Below are 17335 nucleotides of genomic sequence, written 5' to 3'. Positions count from 1 at the left end.
CAACACTGAGGTTCTGTGGTAGGGGAATTGTTTCCTGAAGGCATCTCCAGTTCTGCTGCTGCTTCCCCTGCCAAGGGTGCCCTGCTGGGGATGGATGCCTTGAGGGGCTTGTTGACAGCCAGGGACAGAGCTCTCCACTGCACCTGCATGAGGCTGCAGAGCCTTTTAGCTGGAATTCACCTGTTCCCAATTTCATCAGGGTTGCAGAAGAGGATGCCACAGTGTAAGCTCTGTTTTTACCACTGGTGCATCTACCAGTATTGAGAACATTTATTCCATCAGCACCAGTGCTTCCACCTGTTAGAGCTGCACCAGTTTCCATGCAGATTACACAGCAGCAGCTCCAGCACATGGACCCCAGGCTCAGTCCTGCTGCAACTTTGGGATGACTCCGATGGGTGAATGGTGCCTGCAGGCCTGCCACTGGTTTGTCAGGCAGCAGGGCTGTTCCTTGGGATCCAGCCTGGTGTCGGTGCAGTGAGGCTGGGTGGCACACAGCTGTTTTTGTGGGATTTCATCCCTCATTAAGATAAAGAGGGTTTGAACTATTTCCAGCCAAGAGATGAGAGTGAGCAGGAGTCTCAGCAGAACTCAAGTGATTGTCAATGAGAGGTGATTTATAATATCACTTACATGCACTTGGCTTTTTGCCTCTGTCGAGGAATAGCCTGGATCTGTAAAAATCTATCTAGCATGCTGGAGATTGCTTGCCAGGGGTGGGAGAAGAGAAGAGCTGTGCTGGTCATAGGGAGATGTCAAACCTCCCACCTCCCCTTTGTGCCAGGGCTTTGCCCAGCAGGGCCCTTTTGCATCAGCAGTACCCAGTGGGATTGGGCAGAACACTGGCAGAGGGCTCTTTGAGCTCTGTAAACCTGGTGGGACAGGCAGGAGTGGCTCTCCTTGTGGATAAACTCCAAGGCTCCTTGAAGTGAACAGGGTCATGCTTTGGCTGAGCAAAGTGCAGTGCACAGCTACGAACACCACAGCAGTTTTTGGGGACATTGAATTTGTGTGTGTGACCTGGCATCCTTGACCTGTCCCTGGCTGGACTGGGCCATGTTCAGAAGCTACTTTGGATTAGCTCATGTACCACCATGTCCTGCATCTGCCCTTGTCCCCCTTCAGAGAGGCTTCTGGGGACATTACTAGTTGTGGAGCAGGTCTGAAGATGAGGTAGCAGGTGAGAGGTGTGGGGATGGTGGAACCAGGGCAATGCCTCTTTGTAGTCCTTGTCTACACCATGACTTAGGCATGGGAAAACACCTCCAATCTCTGGGTGGTAGCAGCAGGAGAAAGGTCTGATCTAGGTACACCATTACAAGAGAAATGTACACAGAGATTAACTTGCTGGCTGTGCAATTTGTTACACTGGGATTCATTTCCTTGGGAAGTGGTTGAAACTCCACTGCTTGAGTCACTCGGGTTAAACTGGAAGAGACTTGAGGATGTGGTCATGTCCTCTTCTGGGTCAGTCCCACGAGGAGACCCACGAGGCTGTTCTCGCCTGTCTCTGGACAGTGAGGATCACAGGTGGTAGCAAAAGCAGGAGAAGGCCATGAGTAGATGGGAGAGTATCAGAGCAGACAGTTTGCTGCCAGGGAAAGTGCCCCAACCAGCAGTACTTGTGCATGTAAATGAGGCAGACAGCCACGTGCCTAGCTTCTGGATCAGCTCTCAGCAAACCTGCTCCAAGCAGGGATACACTGGGGTGAGGGATTGGGACAGGCACAGGACAGGCCCTCATGTCCAGGGCCAGCAGTGTGGGGAGCCAGCAAAGGCTGGTGCTTTCAGGAGGACCCTGTAGTAGCATTTATCAGACCCTTAATGAGACACCTCTGGGAAAGGGAGATGGATAAATTGAGACAAGTGCTGAAAAATGCACAATATTAGGTGCCTGATGAGCTAGATCTAGTCAATAAGACAGTTTGGGAATTAGCTGGCTTGTCTCTGCCTGCTCCCAGCATATCAACATAGGCGTGCACAGGGTGTCTGCAGTTGTTCTCTAGCTTGGCTCCCATGGAGAGCCCCCAAAGCTCCCCTCAGTCAGATCCCCAGAAGTGAGCAAACTGCATAAGGGCTGGCAGGGTGGGCACAGTCACATCTGGAGGACAGGCCACCTTTCATCAACCTGAGCGACCAGCTGGCCACATCTCAGTGGTCTCCTTCTGTATTTCATCTGATGGAGTTCATCTCAGGTCAACTGCCCAGCACTGGTTTCTTTGGTCCCTGTTCGTTTTGTTGGTCTCTGTCAAAGATGATCTCTAAACCATCCTCATCTGCAGTGTCTCAGTGAGCTATGACCCACAGCAGCACCTTGGCCCTGGTTTTCAAGAGCCAGTGGGGACAGTGAGGCTGGGACTGAGGTGTTGCATTTTGAGGGTAGGATTCACACTAGGAACAGACAGAGAAGCCAGTGTAGGAGAGACTTGGTGTGAATCCCTAGTAGAGATGGGTATAGAGCTGCAGATGTGGGGCCAGCAGTCACTCCTTACTGGAGAGCTGAAAGCTGTGGGCTGAGACTGTAACAACCATGGCAGATAGAAGCAAGAGTCCTGCTCCAAGCTGTCCTCCATCCATACCACTTCCACAGACTTGGAATTTTCATAAGGACTTTTTGCAAGCAACCAAAAAAAGGCAACTTAAGTTTTTCCACCAGAACCAGAGGGGTAGGCTTGGAGTGCCCTGGGACCCCTGGGCTCTCACCACTCTGCAGCCAGCCTTGCCTTGCCAGGCAGCCGGTGATGTGCAGCCTAGCACCCACTTGGGTCTCTCACTTTTCCAAGCTGACTTAATGAAGCCAAGTTAGCAAATGAAACATAATTTCAAAGACAGGCGTGTTGTCGGAAGGTCTGGGGATGATGTATGCCTGTTCCTGCTCGTTAGCAGCTGTCTCTTTAATTATCGCAGATGCTAACGAGATGCTAACAGCATATGGTGACAGGGAGAGCAGCCGCACTTTGAACCAAAGTACAATTTATTTGTGAGGCGGCCGGGAGGGAGGGATGAGGGCTAGTGGGGTAAAATCTGCTGGGACTTCTCTCCATCCTCTCTGTTCCCACTGTACTCTTTTTTCTCCCTTAGGGCTAATGCCTGTATCTGGAAGGTCTGATTGGGATGCAGCTCAGGGGACAAGTTTGGGCCCTGGGTTATGAACAGGTGTCCACTCCAGTCCTGCTATGCCAAATCCTGGCTCCAGGCTGGTTGGTGCTTCCAACCTTGGCAGGTTCTTTAGTATTTCTGAATCCAGCATCCAGTATGTTTTAGGGGGAAGTGGCCTAGCTTCCCTTTTGTTTCCTCACATCTATGAGATAGATGCTGATGTGGCTCTGTCTGGTAGCTAAAGCTGGCTCTGACTACAAGGTTTTGGTAGTGGAGTTGGGTAGGTCACACATGGTTTAACTGCAGGAAACCTCATTGCCTGGTCCCCTCCATCACCTGGAGACTCAGGGTAGGGTTGCCTGTGGGTTGCTCCCTTGCTTTTCCTTTCCAGTGGGTCTGGATGGCTGTGCCCAGCTGTCATTTGGAGAAACCTCCTTTGACTTCTCTCATGTGAGACTGGGCTCCTGGCAGATGTCAGAGCTGCATCATGGTATCTGGCCAAGAGCCCCCAGGCTGTCCCACTGCAGTGTGCCCTTTCCTCAGGTCCTCACGTGCTTCTCTTTTCTGGAGCAGCTCAAAAGTCAGACTGTATCCTGTATGCAAGGTCCCCAGATTCAATCTGCTTTTCAGTAGACCTTAATTTACCCTTTTTAGCTCATCTTTGGCTTGCAGAATGAGCAGAATTTACCTGGAAGTGTTTGGCAGCTCTGGGAATCTGAGCCCACAGGTTGATAGACAAACAACTTCCATTGGGCTTGGAAGGAGAGAGTGAGTTCCTTCACAGGATGAATTTTACCATGGACACCCTCCCTTGCAGTCTTGAGCAAGGGATGGAGACTCTTTATAACGCTGTGTGTGGGAACTGATGCTGCAGGGCCACAGGAAACTTTTCGCATGGTGGTGGTTCTTGAAAGGCAAAGCAGGTGCCTGGCACCTTCTAACTCCTCTCTCCTCTCCTCCATCCCCCTGTCCCACAGGAATGTGCTGGAGAACCACTCTTCATGCTCTACTGTGCCATCAAGCAGCAGATGGAGAAGGGACCCATTGATGCCATCACAGGAGAGGCTCGCTACTCCCTCAGTGAGGACAAGCTCATCCGGCAGCAGATTGACTACAAAATGCTGGTTAGTGCAAGCAGAAGCCTCATTGGTACTGGTGCTTGGAGAGAGTTTTGTTTGTTGTTTTCTCCAGCATTCCTGGGGTGCCTCTTACCCTGTCTGAGTGGGGCCCATCTCAGACAAGGTCAGAAACTGAGACTTTCCTTGGCAAGGTTTGGTCTTGCCCTGGGTCCAAGGAAGCCAAACATGAACTGAATCCTGCTCAGTATCTTTCCAAGCAAACCCCTGGCAATGGCAGGTTTGGGTGAGAGATGCTGTTGAGCTTGTGTTGTATGGAGCAGCCCATTGCTCATGTTCAGTGGGGATCAAAGTTAGAGCTTTGAGGTTTTTGCAGATGGGGTAATAGTTCCTTCTGAGCCATGTCCTCTGTCCAGCCAAATGATAAGCCAGACCCTTCCCCTGGCTGAGCCTGCAGCTGGTTCTTCACCTGCAGCTCAGTCTCCATGGGGATGGTTTGGGAGGGGAGTGTGTTGTGCCTGGGCACTGCTCAGTCTCAACAGGCTTTGGTGCCCTGGGCATGGTTTGCTGGCCCAAGATTCCTTCACTGACACTGTGCTTCCTTTCTGGGAATTGGAGATTTGAGAGTGGCAGGGAGAGGTGAGGAAAGGGGAGCAGGAATGTGCTGTGTGACTACAGCTCCACAGCTGCTCAGGAGGTGAGAAGACACGGCCTGTGAACAGCTGTAGCCTTGTGTCCTTGGACTTGCCTTTGCAGCCAGTGTGTCACAACCTCTCACTCAACCCTTTCTGACCCTGTGCAGACCCTCAACTGTGTGAACCCTGAGAATGAGAACGCTCCAGAGATCCCTGTCAAGGTGCTGAACTGCGACACCATCACACAGGTGAAGGAGAAGCTGCTGGATGCTGTCTACAAGGGTGTGCCCTATTCACAGCGACCCAAAGCGGGAGACATGGACCTGGGTAAGAGAGAGACCAAGCACTTTCCTGTGGGGAACAGGGATGTGACTAAGAGCAGGAGTGCCAATAAATCTGTGGAGGGCAGGAAAATCAACTTATCCTAGAGAAGCATATTGTTCATTCCACTTCTTCCATGCTGGTGGCACTAACTGTGTGTGGGGAGCCCTGGCACAAAAGACTGTGGGTGGAGGGGGTGGGGAGAAGATCCCCCTTGGTTCTTCTGGGGTCTGAATTGCAGGCTTGAGGTGTCATGAGATCCAAGGAGGCCAGCAGTAGCTGAGAGCAGTTAATAGTCCTGTTCTTAAAGGAGGGACAGGGGAATGGAGAGGAGCAAAGGTAACAGCCATCAGGGTCAAACTGATGCTGTCTTTCCCTGAGTACTTGGATTTGTCCAACACATCCAGTCATCAGCCCTGGAGCTCACAGAGGGGTGGGAGACCTCCTAAGTTGATGCCTTGGGACTGTGCTTGTACCTTAGCCTTAGCTTTGTGCTCCTATTATCCACTAACCACGAGCCCTTCTCCCCAATGGGGACAGAGTGGCGGCAGGGCAGGATGGCCCGCATCATACTGCAGGATGAAGATGTCACCACAAAGATTGACAATGACTGGAAGAGGCTGAACACCCTGGCCCACTACCAGGTAAGGCTGACCATGATGGAGAACACTGAGCATTCACCAGCTGCTTTGAGCTCGAGTATCTTTTCTCCCTCCTCAGCTTGGTCAGGGCCTGAGCTCAGCTCTCTGGGGCCATGGCCAGGAGGTTTGCAGTCACTTTCCTGCCTGCACCTCATGTTTATGGTCCTCTAAAATGGGGTATTTCCAGGGTTCATAGAGGCTGTTTCCCACTCTGACCTTACTCTGCCATTTTCATTCTGAGCTTTCTGTTGTGTTCCTGTTCTGCCCCTTCCCCCAGCTGTCACAGAGATGTCAGTCTCCTTTGCTGGAGATGATGTCCCTGGGGTAGTGGCAGTGTAACTGCATCCCTCTGGGGCTGGTTTCTCCCCGTGCTGGGGCTGTTCCCCTGGTGTCTCTCTGGTGTGGCAGCCTGCTCAGCCCATTTCTGCCCACAGGTGACGGATGGCTCCTCGGTAGCCCTGGTGCCCAAGCAGAACTCAGCGTACAACATCTCCAACTCCTCCACCTTCACCAAGTCCCTCAGCAGATATGGTGAGTGCACATGGGCATCCTCCTCTGGGCTGGCAGGGGATGTGGCACTGGGCTGGGCATGTGGACCAGGGCACAGGGCAAGTCATTGTAACTGTAACTCATGTGAAATAACTCCTCCAAACCCCCAGCTCCCCTGCACAATGCTATTTATTCTAGTGTTGGAGAGGGAGCAGGTGCCCTCAGAGCCATCTTTCTTTGCAGCGTGTTGGACTCAGGGGAAAAAGGCAAATGTTAGATGGCTGCTGTTAAGGGATCCTTTCCCTTTTATTCCCCTGAAATCTAATTAAAATAAGCACAGAGGCACTTAGCACTTAAAAGAGCAGAGTTGAAGACTCCCACGAACGTGGTGGCAGGTGTACCTCAGCCTTGGTTTGGAAGGGAGTAATGTGATCGGCTCAGATTGGCACAGGAGGCATCTGTGATCCTGGCACATGCATTCTGGGAGCAGGACAGGCTCTGCAGAATTCCTTCCATGGCTGTCCTGGCCCCTGTTATGGGAGCAAATGCCTGTCCTGGCCAAATGCCACATTGGTCACAGCAGAGCTCCCAGTCCATGGTGGCTGCAGAGGCTGAATCCCAAAGCTCCTGTGTAGGGAAGGGGAATGATGGGGCTGGTGGTGAGGCAGAGGTGGCAGGGTAGGAACATCCCCTGTGCTTGCAGAGAGCATGCTGAGGACAGCCAGCAGCCCCGACAGCCTGCGCTCACGGACCCCCATGATCACCCCCGACCTGGAGAGCGGCACAAAGCTCTGGCACCTGGTGAAAAACCACGACCACATGGACCAGCGGGAGGGTGACCGGGGCAGCAAGATGGTCTCTGAGATCTACCTGACCCGTCTGTTAGCCACCAAGGTATGGCCCAGAGATAATGCCTGGCTTTTGAAATCTGAGTGGGGAAGGGTAGTGATTTGGGCTGTCCAAAAGTGGTAAGCACTGCTTTTTTATTAGTCTCCTGCTCTAGCTCAGGAAGAGGTCTTCATTTGGTCTCTTTACTGAGCTGGAGGTGAAGGTTTTGTGTGTTGAAACCATCGGTGAATGTCCCCTGAGTGGATTTTCCTATTTGCTCTTTGCACCTTCTGGTGTTTTTACTGTTTCCTGTATCCCTGAGCAGCTCCTGGTCTGCAAAGCAGAGGTGCCCTGGGATAGGTGCCTCTTTGGTGTTTGGGGTAAAACTGCAGAACTGGTGAAGTGGGAAGGGTGATTGCCCCAGGCATTTGGCATTGCAACATGTTCCACTTCCTTCAGCACATACAGCACTTTTTTGTTTTGCATGGTGTTTTTCTTTGTATACTTTTAGCATGCCAGATCATACAGTGAAGGAGATACCTCATCACTGCAGTGTCTGTTTCCCAGTATAAACCACTGGGAACCAGTAGGGTTACACAGACTGTGCTGTGCTGCTCTTGCAGGTGTAGAAATAGAAGTGAAATTGGTTTAGAGGCTGACCATTAATTAAAGACTCACCTCTCTGCTGGCCCGGGGTGTTGCTGAGCAGCCCTTTTCTCTTTCTTCTCCCCAGGGCACCCTGCAGAAATTTGTGGATGACCTGTTTGAGACCATCTTTAGCACAGCTCACCGTGGGAGTGCACTGCCCCTCGCCATCAAATACATGTTTGATTTCCTGGATGAACAAGCTGATAAGCATCAGATCAATGATTATGATGTCAGGCACACCTGGAAGAGTAATTGGTAATGGAGAAGGACAGTGGACTGGGGGGTGGGCTAACAACATCACAGCTTCCAAGCCCTCCCACAGGGAGCAGAAATATGTACCTGGAAATGATCCAGGGCAAGAGAGGCCCATATCTCTGTATTTCTGGTGTGGGTAAATCCCTTGCATGCCTTCCTTAGCAGAAAAAATCCCAGGAATGCAGTGTTCCCTCAGCCCTTCCCCAGATCCCAAGCACCAGGCTCCCCCCTGATGGCTGCAGTCGCTGAGGGCCACATCTCACCTTGGCCTCTCCATCCTCCGGGCTCCTCCAGGGATGCCAGCCCCCATTCTCATCTCTGCTGTCCTGAAGGTGTTTCCACACTCCTTGCTGTCACTCAGCCGTGCCCTAACCAAGCACAGATCTGTGTGCACATCCTCCCTGCCCTTGCCTGCAGAGCCAGCCCCTGCTCTGCTCATCCCTGGCTGAGCACTGGGGCGGGGCAGCCCATGAGACCTCTGGGGTGCTGGGGCTGTGCAGGTGTTGGCTCCTTAGCCCCCTTTGGCATGTTTCATTCCTGCTGCCTCACCGATTTCATCTCTCTGATTTTGCTGTGACTGGAGATGGGTACGTACGTTCCCCGTGTCTGGCATTTGTTAAATGGCAGCCAAATCGCTTTTGTGTAGTTCAGTAACTGTTTGCAATTAGCAGGGCAGGAAAAGAAACATTTTTAAATGGAGATGTGAGAGCGCGGAAGCGCTTGGAACTGATTTATAACTCAGCTTCCTATATTAAAAGAAGGAGTGAAAGGCAAGGAAGGAAAAAAGCCCCACTCTTCAGGGGCTGGGCATGCAGGCTCTTGCATACTAATGCCTGTGCTTATCTCTGAGCGCTAATTCGACGTGTGGAGCTAATTTCTCCAGGCCATTCCCTGCACAAATGAAATATGTACATGCACCCAGTACCCTCATTAGGAAAGTCCTGGGGAACAAAGTGTGTTTTGTTTAAGATAAAACCATTCACTGAGTGTAGGGGATGACAGAGCAAGGAGGATTTCTGATGGGGGGAGTCTCTGAGCTGCTCCTGGGAGAGGAGAGGGGCAGCAGGATTGGGACAGGGAGCTGTGGAGGGTGGCACGTGTGTCAGTGTGCAGCAAACAACCAGTTGATGGCTCACCAGGAGACCTGCTGTCCCTACAGCTGAGAGCTTTATTTCCAGCATCTGAGGCCACCTAAATTTTTCTCTGGTGTTAAATGCACTAATGAATCCCTTGAGGAGTCTGGCTAACTCCCTCCTCTGACATGGGAGATGTATGAAATGCCACACAGCGCCTTCAAAAGGATTATTAATGTAAGAGAAAGGGACCATGTCTGGTTTAACCTGTGGGCTCAGCAAGGTCTCCTCAGTGTGAGTGGATCCTTGGATAAACCACAGATTTGCACTGCCCTGGTTTGCCTTTGCAGGTGTTGGCAGTGCTGAGGAATTTCTTCACGGAGAACTGCAGTCTTGTGGGGGTGGGCAGGGGGGAATGGCCATTTACCCAGGATGTTTGCATCCCTGGAAGCCTGGGAAAAGCAACCTTCCCAATTCTAGGTCATGGGAAGCTCCTTCTCCACAACTGGAGGTGCATGTGTGTGCCAGCTGGCCTGCAGGGTGTGGTTCAGGTGCTGACTCCTATTTCCTTCCTCCCTCAGTCTACCTCTACGTTTTTGGGTGAATGTGATTAAGAACCCCCAGTTTGTGTTCGACATTCACAAGAACAGTATTACTGATGCCTGCCTATCCGTGGTGGCTCAGACATTCATGGACTCCTGCTCAACTTCTGAGCACAAGCTAGGAAAGGACTCTCCCTCCAACAAACTACTGTATGCCAAGGACATCCCCAACTACAAGAGCTGGGTAGAAAGGTGAGTAGACTTGGCAATAGCTCCTTGCTTTGCCTGGGGAACTTGAAGTGGATGCTCATGGGTGTGGGGATGTGGCTTGTTGGGCTCCTCTTGGTAGCTGACTGAAGCAAGACTGTACTAATGCTTGCAGAAGGTGATCCTCTTGTTTGGGGGATGATGCTTTCTCGTGATTGTCTCCTGGAATGAGTTTGTAATGACTGTTTTGAGGAGCTGCTTATGACTTGCTTAAGGGGTGCTAAAAGCAACCTCTGCTATTAGGTTGTCTGATGTTTTCTGTTGTAAAAACTTGGTCTGTACTAGGGAATTACTAACACCTCGCTTGATTGCTTTTGAAGAGCAGTGAGAACTCAGCCTTGGACTAGAGAAGTGCCTTTTTTGTACCACAACAATACACGCAGGTTTTGTTGAAATGCTTGAAAATTATCATTTCCCAGTGCTCAGGCTGCTGTCTCTGTGCTGAGGAGCAGGGAGAGGAGCAGGTCCCCTGACACCTTCCAACACCCTCCACCTTCCCTGTTAGCTGAGATGTCCCTCTGTCCCGCTGAATTAATGCAGTGTTAAAGGTTCAGGGTTTGAATGAGACTGATTGCAAATTGATGCACTCAGGCATAATGCTGTTTAGCTGTATCCTTTTGGGAGAGAAACCTAGGAGATGCCCTCCAAAGCCCTCCAAATAGAGCTACAGTTAAAATGTTGCCATCTTGTGAAGTGGAACTTCATAAAACTTAAAAAAATGGCAGATTTCAGGTTACTGATGCAACTTTTCCTTTGTGATGATGTGCTGGGCAAAAGATGATGCTGTTCATTAACTGAGGGCCCTTTCTCAGCATTTTGACCAAATACAGAATGAACTAAATGAAGGATGTCCAGACAACAGTAAATGTCATATTCTCTAGTTTGTAAGGGTGGAACTTGGTAGCCTAAATCATCCTTGGGTACTCCCTTGTACACAGATATTTTTGTTGCACCATCAGCATGCTTGCTGTTTTGCAGGCAGGTACAAAGACAAGTTGTCTTCCCTCGAGGAAATTAGGGCTTGGATCAGAAGGAAAGGTGCCCCTGAAATATGATGCCTGAGATGAGAGATGAGCTGCATTGTAATAGGAGGAAGTTCTTTGCATGGGGCTGGATGGGGCTTTGGAGTGGGGTCCCATAGGAACTCCACAAGCTTCATAAGGTGAATTTCTCTGACCTTGCCGTCTCCATGACAAAAATATTCAGCTCTGTGTATGTGCCTGGAAGAAAAAAGGTATAAAACTGTTTCAGAGTTAAACATTGGTCTAGACATTCTGCATCCCTGGGGAGGAGGTGGGACATCTCAGTGGTGACAGATGTTCCTGCCATTGCTTACCTTCGGTGTGGTCCCAGAGGCAGATGAGCAGGGGTTAGATATGTCCTGTGCAGGGGGTGACTATGTCTACTATTGTTCCTCTGCTGCAGGGATGTATGGCATAATCAGCATTTCTGGCTTTTGGCACAGTTATAGTCACAAAGCTTTGCAGAGGAGGGTTGGGAGTGGTGTGGGGGTGGCTGAGTGGGACTGCTAGTCCCAACAGCAGGTCTGACTGCTGCTGTGGCTCAGGCACCAGCTGAAAAAAGGGCATCTTGCCAATCTGAGGCAGGAATAGAACAGGGAAGGGCTTAGGAAGTGGGAAACCCAAGGGGACTACTTCTGGGGTCCCAGGTGTCCTCTGGAAGTGCATGGTGTGACTGGAATCTTGGTCCATATGAGCCATGCACACTTGTATTGAAAAATTATGGTTTCTTCCCATCCTATGTGTTATGATAACAGCTGGAACGTGGAACTGCTGCATTAGGAAATGTCAGTCTGGGGTGATCTCTCTAGGGGTGTAGGAGATGCCTGGTTTAGTCAGAGGTCCTTGCCTCAGGCCACTGCTCTCCCAGGAGCATCCAGAAATTATCATACGTCATTCTGGGTATGAATGAGCCTCTTTGTAAAAACTGCCCAAGTAGTTTATCACTAGCTGAGTTCAGTACTGTGGGATGGATCCTCATATTCATCTTTTCAAGTGATCTTGCTGCCCTTTGCTCCTAGCCAAGTGCTTCAGCAGTGTTCCATCTCAGCGTTCAGCTGATGACACTAATGATGCTAATCACTGTACCAGAAACTTCAGCGAGTGAGGAGTCATGAGGATCACAGCAAACCTGAGAGAGGCTGGCACTCTGTTTCCAGGTGGAAATGCTGGTAATACTGCTCTGGGAGCAGCCAGAGCTCATTTGCTGTGGGCAGAGTTTCATTTAAAACTAGGCCTGGGGACATAACCCTGGTTTCCAAAAAGTCCTCAGCAGCCAGTCCACTGGTGTGTCTGCTTGGTGTAACTCTCCTGCTGTAATGGGATGCTGCAGCTTTGTCCTCTCAGGGTTGTGATGAACATCCTGTTGGATATTCTGTTTTTCCACTACCACAGCATGTGTATTGCTGCAAGGGCAGGATGTCACCTTGTCATGTGTTCACACCCCAAGTATTTAATTGAATACAAAGGGGCATTGTTGGCTTTAGGTATGTGGAGACCTTAGGAGAGAGGGAGCAAAACCTTGTGTGTTGCTGCAGATGTGGAGGGTCCTGGTGCATGTGATTTGGTTGCAAAACATGCCAATGGGATGGGTAGGACAAAAATGTATAGTTTAGGAGAGGGTGGAAAATCCCTTAGAGCAACATTGCTTGGCTTTCCCAGCATGGTGAGCAGAATTGGACTGAGCTGGGTGCTGTTCCATCAGGACCACATTCCTAATGGTGCTGACTGCTCCATGGAGTGCTCAGAGACCTCTTAGTGAGCAGTGTTATTATTGTATTGTATTGTATGTCACTGCTTGGAGGAAAGATGCTCTTTACTTGCCTTTCTCTGTGAGCAGTGTGGCAGGGACCTGGCCTTTCCTGCCTGTGCCTACCTCTGACCCACTCTTCTGTTCCTCCCTGGCAGATATTATGCAGATATAGCTAAAATGCCAGCGATCAGTGACCAGGACATGAGCGCATACCTGGCGGAGCAGTCGCGGTTACACCTCAGCCAGTTCAACAGCATGAGCGCCCTGCACGAGATCTACTCCTACATCACCAAGTACAAGGATGAGGTAAGACATGGTGAGGCAGAGTCAGGCCTGAGCTGCCACTTGGGTCCTTCTGTCCTTGTTTCTGCAGTTCCCTGCTTTTTCCTATAGAAAAACACACCGTGAAATGTGGAATAGTAGCACATTCTATGTCTGTGCTTGGGCTGGTGGAGAAGGAAAGGTTGGGGAGGCGTGAAGCCAAGAGCTGGAGTGGGCAGTACTCATTCCTCATATTTTCTGCAGTGAGTAATATTGGAAACACCTATTTTTTAACACATTTGGCACATGAGCTCCATGAGGCTGCAGAGTTCCCAGCATTATCTCAGTGTGCTTCCCCTATCCACTGTCACCAATCCTGCACCATGGTGGTGTACCAGTGCTGTGGAACTCTACAGGTGGTGTTTGGCTCCTCTCTCCAGGGATGTTAGAGAATGTGGTGGCCTCTCCAGTGCTTGTTTTGTGAATGTCAGTAAGGATGGTTAAGAACTCCTCTATTGTAATTTATACAAATTAATTTCTCAGAACTCTGCTCAAATCCACAGCCTACATCTTATTAAAGCAATAAAATACGTAACTACAGTAAAATATAGGTCTATACACATAGCATGATAGAACAGGTTTTATTGTCCCAATAAAGGGGTTGATGACTACATTTGAACAATGGCTAATTTAGGTGACAGAGTGCCAGAACATCTTCTCACTCAGAGCCAGGAGAAGAAATGGGGTCACTGTTGTACCATGCAGCAATCCCGAGAGGCTTCTCCCAGTGCCTCTTTGAGGTGTGAGTTTAAGGGGTCCATGGGCAGGTTGTAGCAGACCTGGCTCCTGGCTTTAAGGTCAGCACTGGGATCGTGGTGTCCAATATCCTGTGGAACTTGGTGCTTTACAGGAGGGAGGAGGAGATCCTGGCTTTCCTGGTTCTTGGGTAGGTGTTGTGTGGCGGTCACCATGCAGCTGGTGGCCATGTACTAGTGACCATGCTGGTGGGACCTCTATGCCAGTCCTTAGACAGTTTGGGATGGCACATCCCAGAGGCCCCTGGTGAAGGGGTTTTGGGGTTTTGCAGTTTGCACGCAGTTCTGCAGCTACCATGAGAGTGAAAGTGGAGTAGTCTGGAAGAGCTAGATTTGCTGTGGTCCAGCTATCATCCTTGAGCCATCAGCCAGTGCTCGCTTCCTCCAGGCTAAAAGTCCCACGATCCTTAAATAAATCCTCCAAGCCCTGGGTGAGAGCATGGAGGGGACCATGTGAGATGAACCTGTGGCATTAATGAGCTGCTCTTTAGGGGCACGGGTCCTCTTCTTGCCTGCTAACAGCAGTGTGACATATGTTGAGTGTCTTGCAGTTGCCCGCTCTCTGAGCATCACAAGTGTGTTCACAGCTCTCAGGAACTTCTTTTATTATTTGTAATGGGATTAATAAATCGCAGCTGTTCCCTTTGTTTGTTTTCATTCATTAAGCACAATTATATGCAGCCCGATTGCACCCTCTTTGATGCAAAATGGGAGAGAATAATTTTTCCTGTTGTTCAGTGCAATAATATGCTGTCATTGGCTGTGAATGAAAATCATAATTAATTTTCATTTGGGTACTTGCATCTTGGTAATCAGTGGTCCTGGCTCCTTACAGCAGGTGACAAACCTGGTTGTCTCTACACTCAGCACAGGTTTCCTTTGACTGCATTGTTTCCATAAGGCTGAGATAAGAAAGGAGTAAATAAATGCATGGGCAGTTTGGGAATCACCTCAGCATTCCAGGATATACAGCTGTCTGGTTGGGAGAGGCAGAGGAGGCAGGTAGGGGGAATATACTTCCCTTCATTTCTCTGACCAATCTCATTAGGTTCCAGCTCAGGCACCTTTCAGGCGTGTGGGGTTTTGATTTTGGTGTGAGTGTCACTACAGATCTTTTACTCTGTGTGTAGCATGAGGGCTGAGAGCATCTGTGCAGATGGATGAGGGGGAGTGTCCCCAGTAGCAGGTTTGTGGCAGAATCTATGAGTTCTTGCCAGTCCAGCTGCCGCCCTGGGTTGTTGCTGCCAGGAGAGGTAAATAAGATGTGTCCAGCTCTTGCTGGTGATTTTTTCCCTTCCTCAGGAGCTTACACTGGAGCCCAGATGTAGCTTTCTCTTTTCTTTTGGGAGGAGACTCCCCATCAGGCATCTCTTGCTTCCCCAGGAGACAGGGGCCAGCTGGTCCTGCCCCAAAAAAGCCAGGGGGAGACCCAGTCTCTTGGTGGTCAGAGGCTGTGGCAGTGTGGTGGATGCTCCCCAGCACACTCTGCCTGCCTCTTCACAACTCACCAGTGCTGCAGCAGCTCTTAATCAAAGGGAGCTGATTCCCCATTAAGAAGTTACCTGTAGGGCTCCTGATGGACTTTGCCTGTCTCCTAGTAAGTCTATTAATTATACAACAGTTTGTTTCCAATTATGCAGCCAATGAAATGGTTAATCAAGTCCCCTTTGACAGATGCCTTGATATATAATTGCAAAAAATTTGCTCTCTCAACTAGCTCACCCGAGGAGATGAGATTTCTGTCAGGTTTGTTTTTTTAAATCGGCTTTTCTGCTCTGCTGGCATGATGTTAGTGAGACAAGATTCCTGGTTGCTGGGAGGGCAATTGCCCCTTTGTTTTACACTTTGTTACTCCCTTTTCCCCGCTCGGAGTCTCATCCTCTACCTTCCTGCTGCGAGGTCTTCCTCAGCCCTGGGGGCACGGTCACATCTAGCCCAGGGCAGGGGACTGTCCCTCCAGCTGCAGTCTGTCATCCTTATCAGCAGCTTGTTTAGAGAAAAGATTTCAAGGGAGGAAAGTCATTCTCAGGTGTCTGTGGGTGCACCTCTTGAGCAGGACTGGGGGCTCTCAGGCTTTGCAGGTGCATCTATCTAATGTCCCCTTCCAGCACCCCACTGCCCCCATCTGTGATGAAATGAGACAGGTTTTAACATTGGTGGCACCTAAAGCCTCGTGGATTTGGTGTTTTTGTGCACGTGGAACCAGTTAATGGCTTGATTGTGGCCTCTGAAACACAACCCCTGAGGTGTGACAGGATTGTTGCAGATGTCGCGGGGAGGTGTCATTGGCTTGGATTTGGGACTCACCTTCTGTTTGACCGTGTTTTCTTCATTTCCCCATGTGCAAGTTGGCTCCTCATTAGTGTCAGGCAGGTCCCTGGTGTTACTGCAGACCCTTTGGGGGTCCCAGTGGGCTCGCTTTGTGGATGGCATCACTCACAGGGGTGTCTTTCACCTTGCACTTCCTTCAGCCCTGTCGGGGCACAAGAATACTTCCCATGGCGCCGCATCCCTGTGTCCTGATGCCGTCAAAGAGCCAGCGGGCCACAAGGAGCCGCTTTGGCTAGGTGGGCACCTCCTCACCCTCTCTCCTCACCTCTCTCCCCAGATTCTAGCTGCGCTGGAGAAGGACGAGCAGGCCCGGAGGCAGCGACTGCGGAGTAAGCTGGAGCAGGCGATCGACACAATGGCCTTAAGCAGCTGAGAAGGCAGCGGCGGCGCCGGCGTCCGGCAGCGGGGGCGGCAGGACGGATGGACGGAGGGCAGGAGGGAGGAAGGAGCGGCCAGCGGCAGCCGTGGGCACAAGACTTTGGGGCTGGCAGCCGCCGCGCCTCCGCACGCTTCCCACGGACGGACACGGAAACCTCGCGCTTTAGCGGAAAAAAACCACAAATCCCGACGACAGCAGCAGCAGCAGCGTCGCTAGAACTCCCTGACCCACAGACAAACCCCCCAGTCCAAGCAGGACGCAGCAGGGACCTTGCAGAGAGGCGATGCTGGGCGGAGGAGAAGGGGCTGGCCTGCCCCATGGACCTGCTGGGCATCCCTTGCCTGGGCAGAGCCCCCGAGCCCACACGGAAGGAGGGTCGGGACCGCGGGGCTTTCGAGGAAGGCGTTTGGATGTTGTTGTTACTTTGGTGAAGGGAGGGTGGGTGGGCTCCTATTTTTACTGTACTTGACTTGCTCTCCCTTCCTTCCCCCCAGCTGTCCACCCCCTCTCCTCCTCCTCCTCTCTTTTTCTGTCTCTCCCCCCTTCTCTCTCTCCCTCTCTGGCCTTCTGCCACTAGTGTAAACTGCTACATTTGCACAATTTACACGAGACAAACAAAATTTTTAATTTAAAGGAAAAAAAATTATAACAAAAATGGGAGGGGAAAAAATATTCAGAATTTTTTGCAATGACCTAACAGAAAACAATTTTAAGAGTTAAGCTAAAGGACTGGTGCTGGGGAGATTTGGGGTTGGGGCTTTAGGGGTGGGCAAGAAAGGGATAAATCCCTGAGCTTTGATATTTCTAAAATATGTCCTGTGCCATGTTTTATTTGAATGTTGTTTAGTGCGAAAAAAAAAAAAAAATTGAAGAAAAAAAAGTTGGGAGTTTTGTTAGCTGGAT

General features: G+C 50.6%; 1 protein-coding gene across 2 annotated transcripts in view; it reads left to right on the top strand.

Annotated features, from left to right (window-relative positions):
- The window catches only part of PLXNA1 (plexin A1), a 111661-nt gene extending 94609 nt beyond the window's left edge, over window positions 1–17052 (top strand). Inside the window, exons 24-33 of one of the 2 annotated variants that reach the window (XM_086845840.1) lie at window positions 4077–4223; window positions 4978–5137; window positions 5672–5775; window positions 6207–6303; window positions 6965–7155; window positions 7823–7992; window positions 9647–9859; window positions 12802–12952; window positions 16331–16421; window positions 16545–17052. In XM_086845840.1, the coding sequence (XP_086701966.1) occupies window positions 4077–4223; window positions 4978–5137; window positions 5672–5775; window positions 6207–6303; window positions 6965–7155; window positions 7823–7992; window positions 9647–9859; window positions 12802–12952; window positions 16331–16421; window positions 16545–16648 (1428 nt within the window). In that variant the 3' untranslated portion in view covers window positions 16649–17052. The other variant, XM_086845842.1, reaches the window with a different exon arrangement.
- Window positions 17053–17335: the final 283 nt, after the last annotated feature.

Source organism: Cyanistes caeruleus, chromosome 11, assembly GCF_971803275.1.
Source record: "Cyanistes caeruleus chromosome 11, bCyaCae1.hap1.1, whole genome shotgun sequence".
In the NCBI taxonomy this organism is placed as follows: domain Eukaryota; kingdom Metazoa; phylum Chordata; class Aves; order Passeriformes; family Paridae; genus Cyanistes; species Cyanistes caeruleus.
This window is presented reverse-complemented; position numbering and strand designations above follow the sequence as displayed.